Source organism: Alligator mississippiensis, chromosome 1, assembly GCF_030867095.1.
Source record: "Alligator mississippiensis isolate rAllMis1 chromosome 1, rAllMis1, whole genome shotgun sequence".
Lineage (NCBI taxonomy): Eukaryota > Metazoa > Chordata > Crocodylia > Alligatoridae > Alligator > Alligator mississippiensis.
Window position 1 is genome coordinate 212,252,942 of NC_081824.1, and position 15,899 is coordinate 212,268,840.

The following is a 15,899-nucleotide window of genomic DNA, read 5'->3' on the forward strand; positions in this document are numbered from 1 at the left end:
TTCTTACATCCCAAGAACTGCTCTAATTAAGACACCCTCCCTGCCAACCTACCCCAAAGCACATATATAGGCACCCTAGTCTTTTTAACTTACCATATTTACTCAAATAAGACAACCTTTAATACAAGACGACTCCCAAATACACAGCTTATACAGTTATTTTTCAGCTGTAGAACCTAATTATTGGAGGTCTGCCTTGAATTTGTTCCCCTCCTTCTGCTACAGCAGAGAAAATAAATTCCCTACTTCTTCCCCTTGCAACTACTTTCCCCTATTCAATACTGTCAGACCCTGCTCTCCTTGAGCTGTAATAATTTGCATATAGTACCCATATACTAATTTCATCCAGAATTGATGCACGTTACCTTTTTTTTTTAAATCACTGGAAATTTTAGCACAGGTACTCCATAAACACATTTTTGAACAGCAGTCAACAGCATTTCAAATTATGGTGACCCCACAGCTCAGTACGTGTGCATATTCCAGATAACACCCCCCCACAAAGGAATCCATGTGCTAATTAATTAGCCCCTTGCTCATGACTGGAACTGGGTGTTCTTGTCATGAGTCTTGGGATCCTTCAAAAATGTATTTGCAGATGAGGCACAGGGCAACCTGGTCCAGCTTCACCTCATGGAGGGCAGGGCCACACAAATCATGAGACTGGCTAAAAGAAGGGGTGATAAATTCTGGGTGAACAGTGTGGGGCCCCGCTTGGTGCAGCTGTGGGAGTAAAACTGAAATGTATGCGATTTAGTGATAGAAAGGGTTTCTTTGTATGCCAATGTAAGGTGAGGGGCTTTCCCTCCCCATGCTGACTGGGGGGGGAAAAAAACCCTCCCTGTATTTGAGGAAACACTGTATGTGACTACATTTCAATTTCTCTGTAAAGAAAAAAAAATAAAGGATTTTACACAATATGCACACACTTATCATATAACCAACAATTGTTCCTATAAAAATGTACTTTTTTGGTAATATTTCCCTTAACTTCATTCTTGCCTCAGAGTATTGTTCAAATAGATCCACTTCAACTGAAGCTTGACCGTAGCTCAACAGTATTCCATCATGATGCAAGTAAACCACCCATGCCTTCAGTATGTGTTATGTTTTAGATTTCCCAAAAAATGACAACCTTTTTGGATATGCCATAATTATTGATTTTTTCAAAGTAGACAGTTTTATGGACAGTTAAAATTTACTTACCATCTGAGGATCATTGGACCTGCTCACCCAACCAGAAATTAATTTTAAAGTTTCCCTTTTTACTGTCCTCATACTTCTAATCAAAGGTTGCTTTGTAACCATTTCACCTGAAAAAGGTTTTAAAATTTCAGTTAAGGATATTAAATTAATTTAAATTTATTGCAGAAACTTAATCAGTACAGCAATTTCAAGTGCAAGACTTGACTTAGCTGGATTCATTCTAGCAGTCAGCAGATGTACAAAGAGTTAATGTGCACAGAAAACACCTATAGTTATTTTCGTTCTATTTCCCAGTGGACATCTAGCTACAAGAGCAGCACACACCTTAAAGGAAGCATAAAACCAAAGGAGCTTTACTGGTCAGAAACTCAGCTGCATTCATGAAGCTACATGGGATAAGTCTGGTACAAGTCAACTGATGGGGAATCTTTTACCTATTACAGTCAAACATATGACCTAACCTTTAGTGTCCTTTAGAATCTTTGCATCTTTTTGGGGAGGCAAAGAAGGTCTTCCACACTTTTGACACCTTGTTCTCCATATGATCTTTCTGAAGAGGAACTGTGAATCTCGCGTATGCCAGTTATTCTACTACTAGATAGGCATCAGAAGTATACCTCAAGTTCCGCTATGTCCCAAGCTCTACTTGCACTGTTTCCAAATGATTAATCAAGCTTCTTGGCAAGGAAGACCAGTAAAGTCTACTAGCTCCAGATATTTAAGTTTCTTAAAAAATTGTAAGTGGTTCACGAAAAATAGGTTACATTTTTTTTTCCAAAAAGCATTCCTAGAGCTTTATTACAATGTATGGAAGACATTTTTTAGAGCTCTGCAAACTATTTTGGACTAAGAGGTTAGCATTCTCTTCACCAAAAAACATGAAGAAATTTGATTTGAAAAAAGAACCAATACAGCTCTTGATCTTGAGGAAAAAAAACACTTATGTAAACCATATTTTCTACAGCCTTAATTTCACCTTCATGCCTCAGCTTCCTGACCTGTAAAGTGGGGGTGGTGTATAGGTCCTCAAATGACATGCTTTGAAAAGTAAGGAAAACACTATTATTCTCATTTTCATAAAGAGCACATGGAACATCTTACCATTTGCCTGAATAGCTGCAGAAATGTTTTCACTTAGGCACTTGTATACATTCAGCATATCTAAATAAATTCTTCCAAGCTGAATCACAAAGGGGTGGCCGACTGCTTTACATGCTCTTACATTTGTTTTCAGGATGCTACCCAGCTGTTTAACTGTTTCAGGATCCTTTAGAATATCAACATTCTGTTGAAAATAACAACTGAAATCAGGTCTGCTCAATAAGGGAGACAGTTAAGATGCTGAAGTTAAGATTAAAAAATGGTCACTGACAGCACACTGGTTAAGAGAGAAAGGCTGAAGAATATGCCACTGGAGAAAACAGGCCCTATACTGCTGCTCAGGGCTTTTAACAAAGTTAGCAGGAAGACTGGTAGGATGAACCCTGGATTACTCTGGTTTTAAACTCCTCAGAAGCAGTACTAAGTATACAAGCAACAATGCTAATGCTAGCCAAATGGAAGAGAAGAACACTGGAATAGGGAACTAAGAAAAGAACAGACTAGAAAATGAAAGAGGGAGAAACCTGCTTTAGTCTAAAATTCAAAACAGTATTAAGTGAGACTCCATGAAGAATCACTCTTCACAGCATAGACTCCTGCAATGGAATCAGAAAGAGGAGCAATCTATCTGGAAAAACTGGACGTTTAAATAGGGGATTAGAAATGTATATTTTTCCTCCTTGCCACCTTCTTGAATAAACAGTATGTTTTTTTGAGTGAGTTTGCATTTGGGATTTTCTACTATTCAGAAACAATTCTCTCCTACCTGGCATACTGACATGTTGGGAGAAGTAGCTGTCTCCCAGAGATCCAATGAAGCTCACACATAGGTAAAAATTAATATTATGTATAGCAATATGCTGCTATTTTTTTTAAAAGGACTATAAACATGTCCATTTTCCCATTTATTCCCCTTGCTTGTTTTTGCAATTTCTAATACTATATGCCAACCATACTATTGGACACAAAATGCCTAAGGACCTACTTAATTTGCAGCTTAGTCACAGCACAAAGAACCAAATTTCATGGGCATTTCCTGGTGGCCTGGTCCCTCACCATTGATTGGCAATGGCCCCAGGGGGGAGGACTGCCATCTTGGCTGATGGCTGCCCTTCATGTGGTCTGACCTCTAGCCACTGATTGGCAGAGAGGCCATGGGGGTAGGGAGGGAGGATCACAAAGAGCCCCAGCCATCATCTTGGCTGCTGACTGCCCTTCACCACCACCAGCTGGTGCCTTCCTCTCCCAGGTGGGCTGTGAAGGCAGCAAGGAACACTGGCTCCCACTGGGGAGCCAGGATTTTATTTTTATCTAGTTTTTTAAATTTTGATTTCATGATTTCTGCAAAAATTGTGAAGTAGCTCCCCAACAATGCCCCACTAAGCACCAAAAACTTTACTGGAAACCCAACATTTAACAAAATATCCTTAACTAAACATACAGAAATGTTAATGGTGTTTAAAATTTGTAACACTTACTTTTGTTGCTTGTTGAATTATACTGTCCCACACTTGATTAGGGAGCAACATGTATTTTTCTATCAGATGCTCTTGTACTGTTTGGTCAGTCTGTGCCCCAATCATGTATCCAACAGCTTCATAGAACGTATGGACCTAATTAGAACCAAAAAAAAATGAAATGGAAGGTTTTTAAGAGTTAAGACATTACATTAAAGCAAAACTTTGCTTACAGTCATTACTGCATCTCCAGTCATTTACGCACTGTGTTTGCAAAATATTAAAGGCTGAAAATTGTTTTCAAAGTCTGGAAGCTTATCCATTTTTACACTTCATCAAGATTCTATATTTTAAAGAAACAAGTATCACTATAAAGCACATTTTTCAGTGTCTGCTGTAGAGTCTACTAAAAACACTAAAAACCTGAGGCATATGTAAGTTTTTGCATTTATCTGGCTTTATCAACTGTAGTCCTGATTTAGAGAGAGAATCGTTTCCTCAGTATGTACAGTATTTTCTCAGCATCAGTCAGGGATGACAGCAGAGGTCCACAAGTGGCCTGGGCAGCCAGCCTGCATGGCACAGGAAGGGGGAGGGGCAGGCAGCAGTGGCAACTACGACAGGAAGCAAAAAGAAGAACAGCAGATTGAACCAGGAGCACTGGGCAGGAAGCAGAAAGCAGAGCAGTGGCTCAAGCTGGGGAAGGGGATCAGAGTGGCACTCAGAAGGATACAGGGCTAATTTGTAGCACACCTGCCAGAAAAATTGTCCCCCCACCCCCAGTAATCTAGGAGTAGCTATGCCTGGAATGCTCTACAAAGAGCAACAGTTGGACACACAGGATTTCCCCACCATCTCTGCCCCCAATCACTGGGAGATCATAAGAAGAGCTCTGTAGTCCAAAGCAGGTAGATATTGGAGAGGACCATGCTCAGCAGCTGAAGAATGAAGCAGAGCTCCCTAACCAGCTTAGTTATGAAAGAAGTTTTAAAGCAGCTGGGATAAGTTTGTTGAGAGGATACAAGGAGGGAAATTCTACATATCACACCTTCTATGGAGAGCCAGAGTTTATAATTTTTCCCCTTCCTGTTGCCACAGGAGTCAGCGGCTTTTTTTTTTTTTTTTTTTTTTAGCACTGGGTGTTGGCTGTAGTCAAGGCTAGGGATTTTTGATCAGGGTGTGCTAGTATTCCTGCTGGGACTAAAGCCTGGAGGTTCCCCTACTCAGGGGTCAGAACAATCTCTATTTGGAATTAAGAAGGAAGTCTACCCCATGGGTTAGACTGGTATGGGCTGTGGGGGAAAGAGTGTGGTTTGGATAAGGACGATGCTACTTTGAGCAGGGGGATGGGGGTAAGATGGCTCCACAAGGCCCTACCAATCCTACTTTTCTAGGATTATATAGGTTTTAGTAGCATCTTCAACTACTACTGCAATAGCATACTATATTGAAAATACAAGCATCACTAGGGATGAATACTTGAAATATTTAGCCTAAAATTATTCAGCTTAAGGCTATTTATTTTCTGCTCAGAGTTACAGCCATTAAAGTTAACCACTTATTCTTCTAAAGAGGAGATGGAACCTATTTGAAGGATGCCAAATAAAACCTTATGCAATGTTATTCCATCCTCCTCTTGTAAGCTGCCCTGAATCTTTGTTGGGAAACGTGACATATCAAAACCAAATCAATCAAACAAAAATATGCTTACATCAGATTAGTGCCATAGTACCTTCTTCCATTAACAAGACTACAAGTATTAGTCTGGTCTCCTAAAAACCACTACTAGTAAACCTTCACTATGACTTTCTTATTTTTCTTTTTTTGTATTACATAAAAGTTACCTAACCACTGAATGAGATTTACCTGTTGTGGCTGAAGGTCGCAAATGATTGTATTAATATTATTCAGTATTTCGTCAATAAATGGCATGACTTCTCCCACTTGGACCTGAACAAAATGTCGGCGGCATTTCTGTGCTATTTTTATGAAGGTATCACAAGCCATGTCCTGGACGCCATCATGAGTTTCTAAATTAAAAATACACTTACTGAGACCCTTATGTTCAATATAAAAGTTACAAAAGCCTGAAGATTACATGTTACCATCCCAAAATTTTCAGCATTTGTCACAAGAAATTCAAGTATTTGTATCAGGAACACGTGACATTTCAGTCATATTTACCATGCATGAACTCAAACAGCTTGTTAACTACCGTCTTCAAAAATTTCCAGTGCGCTCTCAAAAAACGTGGATATTGACCTACTATATACATGATATTTGATGCAATGATAGCTTTGTTATCTTTCCCTCGCTTTTGTTCACAGAGTCCCAAAAGGTCCTATAAGAAAAAAAAAATATTTCCTTTTAGTTTTCTTTTTAATATTTACTTCATCCATTTCCTTAAAAGTTTGATGGGACAAGATTCAGAACACTACCACAGCAGTGTTAAAAATTGACATATCAGAAAGACCTTGAAAACAGCCAACAAACTCAAGTTTTGCTAGGTGTTTCAAACACTGAACGGATTCAATTACAAAATTGGAATTACAGTTCCTGAATTTTTTTTTGTAACTCCAAACAACTTTCTAGAGAGCAATTATTACTGTATTTACTTGAATGCAAGACAAGATTTTCCCTTCCAATCACTTTGGGGAAAGAAGCCCTATACCTTATATTCATGACAACCATCATTAAATACATTGGCCATCATTATATACTACTGCTAAATGCAGCATGTGCTCAGTAAATGGAAACCAACTATCAAGCTAATTAAATGCAACCAACACTGAGCATGAATGTAAAACATGGCTACTGACAGATGTGGAAAACAGCAGCAAAACACCACAAACAAGAAAACTAGCAGTTTACTGGAAGAGGACATGCATTAGTTTGACCTGGCTCTGCAGCATCTGTATAGATCATACGCTTCAGTGGGTCTTTTTGGTGCTTTTAATAGCTGATCTACTCAATTAGCTATTAGCAAAAAGTGCCAAAAAAACCATGCTAAAGCTCTCAATCTATGCAGACATTGGGTGAGCCAGGTCAAAACTAAAGCAACTAATCCTGGACATGCGCTGCACTTGGTGTGTGGGGATGCTGAGCTTAACATGCTGTTGTTTTGTTTCTTCCATTTTTCTAAGCAGCCCATATTGGGCAGACATGCTGTTAACCTTTTTTTTTTTTCCCTCTTTTTTTTGCAGGGGTGGCATCCTACTTGTAAGCCCCAGCTCCAAAGCCTTGGAGTTCAGATGCCCCTTAGTCTTGCTTGTTCTAGCCAAAAGGCAGAAGAGCAGCTAGGGGAAAAGCACAAAAGCAGTCCCCTACTGCTGCAAAAACACCACCAATCAGAGCCACAAACTGGTTACCCAGAATCCCCATGTCACCCCCCCTCTCAGCCAGTAGCATATGATTAGTGTGGCTCTGCCCTCCATGAGGTGAAGCCAGACCAGGTTGCTCTGCTATGCCTCACCTGCAGGATCCTAGGATTCTTGACAATCTAAAGGTCTAACAGCTCCGCCATTTATTAGTATTCTGTTTTTGCTGCTTCTGAAGAAACTAAAATACCAATACAAGAGTGGGCCAACCCATGGCATGTGTGCAACAAGCTGCTGCATGTGGCATGCAAGCCCTGGGCACTCAGTAAAAGGAGGCACCAGATGGAGGAAAAGGGGACTCAAGTCTATGGCTGTTTGGGGCAAGGAGGGGTAGGAGGGAGGAAGAGAAGAGAGGCAGCAGGACAGGATGCTGCTGCAAGAGGAGGTATCAAGCATCACCATCAAGAGCCAGATTAGCCTTCCCCCTGGCCCTGCAATCACTGTCAAATTCAGGGCTTTGGATCCTCACTTGCCATATGAAATGGCAGAAGTTCTGGGGCCAGAGAAAGGTAAAGCTGACTTGGCAGCAACATCCCTCTCAGCAGTGTGCCGCCCCACCCCAGCCCCCCACCTCTCTTCTGGCAACCCAGGGTGCAAACTTATTACACATGCCCTGGAGAAGTGGAGGGAAGGGGGAAGGGTCAGAACTTGTGACACCTGGCAAAAGGTCTGCCACCACTGTTTTAATCAATACAACTTACTCTGCAAAACCAGCAGAGGCTGCAATAGAATCTAAAAAGCTATTTCTCATCTCATTTATCTTAGTAAAAGAAGAGTATGATCATAACTAATAAGAATACATATAACTTTCCCCAGAAAAGTTATCCTTAGTGGGAAAAGTAATTTGAACTAATAGCGCTATCAGGTGGGGGTAGGAAAAAGCCCTGATCTGTTTTTTTCATATTGTATAGTTTACTAGAAGCGAGGCAATTTTCACCCTATAGAATCCAGTAATTAATTTAATAGTCATTACTAACATACATGTATGCAGACAGAGGTAGTTAGCCATAAAGTTAGACAAAAGGCAGGGCATTGTAGCAACTTCAGGAGTAATTTAGTCAGTCACGAACTTCCTTTGCATTTAAGTGACCATATTCCTTTCTATTTAGTATTCCTACTCTCTGCAAGTCTATTCAAAACATCTGATGAAAGTAGGCAGTAGCTTACAAAAGCTCATCTCTCCCTGAATGACAGTCTATAAAAGATGCTACACTTTCTGCCTAGTGCAAGTGAGAAGCTCAGTTTTAAAACTTTATACCTTAATTACTGTAACAAGAAATCTTTTTTCATCCTCTTCATGCATTGCTCCACTAATTGAGCCTATAGCCCAACACAGAGTATTCAAATTTTTCCATGACCATTCTGTTCCATTGACTTGATTATGAAGTTTCTCTGTCATTATTCGCTCAGTATCAGCATAATCCAGATGTGTAAGATAAACTGAAAGAAATAAATCAACATTTTAAAGAGACATTTTAAGCAGAAGTGCCAATCAAAAATGCATAGCTCAACTCTATGTTCATTCTGTTCTTAAAACAGAATCAACTTGGCCTAGAGCAGAAAACAGTTCAAAAACTGGTCCTGTAAGAAATTTAGTATCTGTATCAAGTCCCAGATGCTCTTAGCAAGACTGTTCAACTTTTAACTGCTTGGAATGTTTGAATTAAGACTTGTACTGAGGCTATTTTACTTGGATTGTTTAGGCTGCTATTAAGCAGAAATGACAAAAGCTGAATCCAAGGATGAAAACAGAATCAATTAAAGACTTTGAGGTTTCTTTATAGCAATAGTTTCTTTGACAAACTGTCCTAACACACCAGTAGCTCAACTAGCTTAAAAGCACTCCAATTTGGTCAACAACTAAACCTGCAGTTTAGTGCTGCAGGCTTAGGTGCCCATATGAAATTATCTACATTAGTATATAGTTGAAACTGAGTATGTGCATTTATAACTAGAAAAAAACACATATACTTCAGACACGCATCTCAAAACCAAACACTAAGGCACCTTACCAACCTTAAATCTGCCTGATATCAGAGTAGAAAATATGGAAGACATTAGATGTCTTTTCATTCAGTTTAATCCAATCATGGATCACAAAATATAGGATTATTAGTATGGCATTCTAGTAGTCACAGCATTTTGTTGCTACAGGAGTAGGGTTTGGATGTTTTACCATGTTTAGATTATTATTAAATAACTTTAAAGGCCCAATTTCTTGGATTTAACACTGAGTTACGAGGCAACTACATTATCACTAGAAACATTTTTAAATCTTGGTTACTTATATATACACACACACACACACACTTAAATTGAACAGTCATCTAGACACAAAATTATGACCAGAAAACACAAGCGAGCATTCAGGAATCAAAACTAAAAGGTTAACAACTATGACTAAACAGTGAAGATAAAGAGCCTCAAAAATTCTTAAATAGATTAAGCTGGGGTGACAATGTAGCCACGACGTTCTAATATGAAACGCAAAGTAGGGATTTGGATCAACTTCATGTATGCATTTTGCAACATGAAAAAGAAAAAAAAAAATCAAAGCATTTTGTCTCAACACTACTGAAATGCTTCGACCAAATCAAAATCTGAGCTTCCATTTAACTGGAAATTCTGAATTTTCAATGTTCTATTGCAAGAATTTCATGTTGGAACAAATCTTGCTGCTTATCCTAACCAGAAAGGTAAAAAGCCACTAATGTCTTTACTTTCCTCTTTACCTTGGTGCTCAAGAGTGGTGAGGACACCTTGGAAGAACCTGGATTACACAGGCCATGTACAGGTGTTTTGTTTCTACTGGGAGAAACATCATTTTGAGGCATATGAGTCTAGCTGGGGCAGTAAATCCCTCTTTAAATGTGTACAGGTTTCTTTTGCCAACTGTGGGTGTTAAGCTCTGGAAAGTTCCCATGGTTGGCAAAACTGTGGTTTGTAAAACTAAAGGCTTATGGGGAAAGTGGGGTTAGGGGCTTGAATACTGTACAGTATATAGTGTATAAAAATCATTTTTACTTACCTTTAATAACAAGGTATATTACATTTTTACACATTTAAATACGCCCGGTCAACCGGGCATAGGCATACCCATAGGGGTACTTTAGACAGGTTATAGGGGGTACATGCCAGCAGGAGGGAACCGAGCGCACCCAGCAGCATCTCCCCCAGTGCGTTCGCCTCTTACCTGGGAGAGGGAGGAGGAAGGGAAGGGAGGAATTTGCTAACCAGCCCCGCATAACACACCGCGGCGCTTCCCTGCCTCCACCCGTCTGAACGGTGGCGGACATCTGGTTGATCAGCAGCCTGCAGATGGGATCCTGGGCGGGCCGAGTCATGGGACAATCTGAGCCCAACAGCAGTGGGAACAGCCCCACCCACACCCCTGGACGAGCCACTGGGCTTGGATTATACCACGACCCAGCCCAGCCAGGACTCCATTCACAGTAAATGAAGCATCGCCAGGGCAGCACAAGGCAAGCAGCAGCAAGCAAGGAGATCCCCGTGCAGCTTCTCTGCTCCCTGCCGCACTGGGTTATGGGGGAGGGAAAGCAGGGCAGCAGGGAACAGTGACGAGCAGGCCTGCTGTTCCCCGTCACCACAGGTAGAGCTGATCCCTGCCATCGCGTGCACCTCTGGCAGGGCTGGGGGCAGAAGGGAGAGGAGTGGCAGGAGCAGGGCCAGGGAGCTGGCACACTGATGCGCAGACACGGAAAACCATGGTTATTCAGAACTGTATACTGTGGTAGCCAAGATGGTATAGAGTATTAACTATGGATGCTCAAAGCCATGCTTGGCAAAATCATGGTTGGTAAGGGAAACCTGTACATTCAAACTGGGTAAGCGGGAGCCAGGAGGAGAAAGGAGGAGGGAGTCCCCCCATCCCCAGGTGCACATGCCTGTTAAAAGACACTCCCAGTGGCAGCCACTAGGGATGAAGGAGGGCTTCCCCATTCCCTGCTGAACAGGGTGGACATCTCAACCTGCACTTTTAGCTGTGGATGAGGGAGCTCCCTCAGGCCCCAGTGCAGGCTGGAACGGTTGTATGCTCCCTTTCCTGGAAAGATTTCTAGCACTGTAATTCACTTCTCCAGAATTCAGATTTGGTGGCTTGCACTGTATGTTGTGAGGAGGGATTTAAAGCAAATGCAGAAGAACATTATAGGGTGGGTTCTTTTCCCTTGCTTGCTCTGGAGTGAACAAGTATATTATGCTTTAAATTTGTGCACAACACCAAAATGCGACAAAGAAAGGACTGGAAAGGATCTTAGGAGGTCGTTTAGTCCATCTTCTGGCTCAAGGCAGTTTCATCTTTCTAAAAGTACCAGTCAAGTGGTGGACTCTAATGGTGCAAACAGATGCCTTTCCTTGTTTTTGTGCAGTCATAAATATTTTTGTGGCAGCACAAAGGTGAAGCAAAAAGACATCCATACCCCTTGCCAATGGCAAATGTTGAAAATTTGTGACCGTAACAAAGGTGGTAATAGATGATGTCACTATGTAGCAGCAGACATCCATTTACTTGCTGGTGGGAAAGCATGGACAGCCAGAGCCATGCTCCCCAACCACCCCAGGCTTCTCAAACAGGATTAGGCCCCTCATGCCTTGGAGTGCTTGCTAAGATGCACCCCTGGGACCTCCTTAAGTGGGAAACCCTGGGTTTTCTTCACTTAAGGAGATGCTCCAGGGAGAGCCCAAGGGCTATGTTTCTTTATGCAGGAAAAGCCCAGGGGTTCCCTGCTTATGGAGATGCATCCCTGGGAACATGGTTTTACCCAATTAAGCCACCATGAGATCTCAGGGGTGCAAGAAAGGTAGGACCTAGGGAATTCTCAGTGCCTCAAGCCTCCATGCTGGGACAGGCCAGGGCAGGTTCCAGTGCAAAGACATGGGGCACTGGGAATTTCCCAGCTCATGCATCACCCCAGGCCTCTGAGTGATGCACGGGTCAGCGTATGTCCCAGGACAGAGGCCCAGAACACCGAGAACCCCCTGGCCCCCCACACCATACTTGATCCACCTCAGTTTGATGGCATGTATTTCTACCCCAAGCTGTAGATGTCTTTCTTCAAGTGAAGTGCCTAAACCTGGGCACAAGATTTCAGGTGAGGCTTCACAAGTGCTTATTAGAGTAGAAGAACCATACTCCTTGATTTGAGGAACTACAACCCTGTTAAATACACCCTACGTTACTGGCCTTTTCTTGCAACAAGAGCATACTGTTGACTCCGTCAGCATAAGGCCCATTATAAATACTAGGTCCTTTTCTGCAGTACTGCAGCCTAGCCAGTAGTTCCCCATCTTTATGGCTGTTTACAGAGAAAAAACAAAACAAGAGGCGCTTTAAACTTGGCACACCCCAGCGCTGAGTGCAGCACATGCCCAAAAGAGGCAGCACATTAGTTTGACTTGGCTCACCCAACGTCTATATAGATTGAGCACTTCATTGGGGCTTTTGTGGCACTTATTTAATAAATGATTGGATCAGCTTCAGAAAAAAAGGGCCAAAGAGCCCTGCTGAAGTATGCAATCTATATAAATGCTATGAAGCCAGATCAAACTAATATGCTGCCTCTTCCAGTAAAGCACATTTCTCTCTCATGTCTGTCAGCACCCAATATATGCATATACACTTGTTCCCTCCCAAGTGCATGTGTCCTTATTGAATTCCATTTTATTAATTACAGACCATTTCTAAACCTCCTGAGTGTCTGCAGTTCTGCCCAGATTTGTTGGGTGGAGTAGCAAACAATATTTACTTGGCTTACATATTTGCTAAGTGTGCACCCAATCCCATGTTCCATATCATTAATGGACCACACCCAAGGCAGACCCCTGAGAAATCCAATTCAATGCCTCTTCCCAAATAAATGCTGAGCTGCTGATAACCATAATAATCTAACTAGTCATGTAGCTACCTTTCAGTACTTTCCTTTACACTGTATTTTGCTAGCTTAATATACGGTTAGAATAATTATACTATGCGGTTGTAGTAATTAATATTTGCTGTTCATTTTCTATTGAGGCATCCTTCCTTCTTACCTACATACCTATTTAATTAGCTTTTCATTATTAACTGAAGTGCTGGTGCTATCTGCTTAAGAACTGCTGTAGCTGACCACAGCAAATTTGATGGACTCAAAATCAAAAAGCAAGGAAAAAACCTGAAACAAAACTACACTGCCAGACTGCAAACTTTAATTCCACCATTTTTGGTATTACTTCCTCTCTATATACTTGTCCCAGTCAGCTTAATTTTCCTTGCGTTTGCCATCTAACTTAGCTCATAAGCTTGCTCTTTGATACACAGCACCCAACTCTAATAGCAGCAAGTGTATCACACAACATATTAACTTACCCAGCGTTTCTCTCATATTCTTGTACAAGTTTATGGAATCTGTGTCCTTCATGAATTCTCGCACAACTTCCCCCTGATCATTTTCCACAACTAGCACTTCTTCTGGCTTTGCCATGCGGCTAACCATCAACAGCCGGACCTGCATTTACCAGAGAAATTTACACACACATCAAACTAAAGAGTTAATATTTTCAGAATAAGTGTTTCTGAATCTTTAATACACTCCTGTAGGATACTTGGCTCCGGTACACTTGCCACATTGCAGAGAAGCACTCAACTGAATAAACTCGTTGACCTCCAGAAGGCTATGGGCAGGCCATATTCCTTCAAGTCCCTAAATAAGATTCCAAATAAAAGGGCAGGCAATACTGACCGGAAAACTACAAAGTATTAGGTGACAGCTCTCTCTACAAGGAAGACTCCAAAGATGCTGAAGACACGCACCGTATCAGTTTAACAGGAAATCATCAGTAACCAATGTGGATCAGTTATATTAATACTAATCAGCACAGATCTTTAGAACTGCTGCTTTATTGACAGACTTCTGAAAGTGTTATTCAAGCTACTCTCCACTCTGTGATCAAATACTACTTCAGCTGAGCTGAGGAACACCACTCTGGGATGTCTGATGAAAGAACAAAAAAGGAAAACTACAACAAGCCCTGGAAATAAATTTCCAGAGTCTTCCTTTCTTTTCATTCAGCAAATGACTATGTTCTGATATGGACAGCCTTCAAAACAGAGCACACCACACCAACCAAACAGGACATAAAAAAAAAAAAAAAGACACCCATAAAAACCCCAACATGCTTCAGTATTAGTGAATCTGGCAAGCTTTTCACTGGGTTCTTCCCACACAACAGAAGGTTAAAATTCAACTTCTCCAACTGCTGTAATATTAAAACATGATACTGTAAGATATTTTGAAGATTTTTAAATATTATTTTCATTCTAATTTTTTTCCCCTGAACTTGTTGCATTTCATTTTTACTAGCATGTGAAAAGGTTTAAAAGCACTGAACAGTAATGAGTGGCACTTACTATATGCCCTGGAAATATTAGTGCCTAAAATATTTAATACACAGACATGCCATGTATTAATGCCTGTAACTCCTGAGGCACTAAACAAAGCACAAGTTTTCATTATTTCAGTTTTAATAGGATATAGGAAAACTTCTACAGTGCATCGAGTTACCACGGATTTAACGTTACCTTGGACAGCACAGGCAGATAAAGCTGTCTCCTAGGAGGAACATCAAAGTGCTGACTTCCCGAAAGCAATGGAGAAGCAGACGTTGAAAAGGGGCTCTCCCTATAAAGTTCAGCAGCCAAATGATTCCAGTATTCAAGACAGATTTTGAAAATTTCAGTTTCTTCAACTTCTGACACAAGCAACATGTAGTGAAGAGCCTACAGAAATGATTTACACAAAATGGGATTAAGACTCATTTAATTATTTCCTAGAAATTAAGACCTTGGAAGTTAAGTTTTATTTAATACAATATGTAGGAAAAGGCTTTTTCCTACACCCTCACAGTAAGATTTAAAAACAAAAAGCAATTAACATGCCACAATACCATTTTTAGATTAGCACCCTTAGCCAGCAGCACGCTGCAACATCCACCAACTCTATAACCCCCATAGTACCTTGGCTGATTTTGCAAATTATGCTTAAAAAATAATAATGAGAAAGTCATTATTTTGCATTTTTTGTTATTTTGCATAACATTCTGCTTTACAGTTTCCTGAACTACCATGATGGTTCAGCAAGATAATCCTGGATCTGCCAACTGGAGACATTCACTGCAATTGTATTCAGGAGCCCCAGTTATAAAGAATTCAGTTTCTTTTCCTATTTCACAGAAGGCAGACTGCTGAAATATAGAAGGTGAACGTTTACTAAATGTAGATGATTAGTATAAAATGCCTACGAAGGGATTCCACAAGGGAAATAAAAATATGAAACATTTCCTTTACTTATGGTATAGTGTCAAACGACAGAGAGCACAAAATTAAGCCAACTGCTATTTATTTTTGCATATACAGAATCATTAACTAACAAAACACAGAGATTAGAATACAAGTACACGGCTCCTACATTGTTTTCCTAACCTTCCCTACTAGCTGATAACCATATACCATGTCACCAGCCATAAGTAATCAAACAAAAAAACCTCAAAAAAGGGGGTGGCAGTGAAACTTCTTTGATTATAAATTCCAGGATATATACTAAAAAGTACTCCGATTTGTAATTGTACTGTATTCAAAATCTAAGTGTCCAAAAATAAATAAATAAATAAATAAAAAATACAACATTTAAAGTCTTACATTCATATAAAATTTTCCTTGTATTTTAATTTGCAACTTTGACCAGAACAACTTTCACCCTCTATA

General features: G+C 40.6%; 1 protein-coding gene across 1 annotated transcript in view; it reads right to left on the minus strand.

The window, feature by feature from the left end:
* The window catches only part of XPO1 (exportin 1), a 59,985-nt gene that overhangs the window by 7,445 nt on the left and 36,641 nt on the right, over nucleotides 1–15,899 (minus strand). Inside the window, exons 13-20 of the mRNA XM_006273751.3 lie at nucleotides 14,718–14,915; nucleotides 13,506–13,644; nucleotides 8,400–8,581; nucleotides 5,949–6,105; nucleotides 5,631–5,794; nucleotides 3,786–3,920; nucleotides 2,308–2,491; nucleotides 1,207–1,313 (exon numbers count right to left, since the gene is read on the minus strand). Coding sequence (XP_006273813.1) covers nucleotides 1,207–1,313; nucleotides 2,308–2,491; nucleotides 3,786–3,920; nucleotides 5,631–5,794; nucleotides 5,949–6,105; nucleotides 8,400–8,581; nucleotides 13,506–13,644; nucleotides 14,718–14,915 — 1,266 coding nt within the window. The remainder of the gene's footprint in view (nucleotides 1–1,206; nucleotides 1,314–2,307; nucleotides 2,492–3,785; nucleotides 3,921–5,630; nucleotides 5,795–5,948; nucleotides 6,106–8,399; nucleotides 8,582–13,505; nucleotides 13,645–14,717; nucleotides 14,916–15,899) is intronic.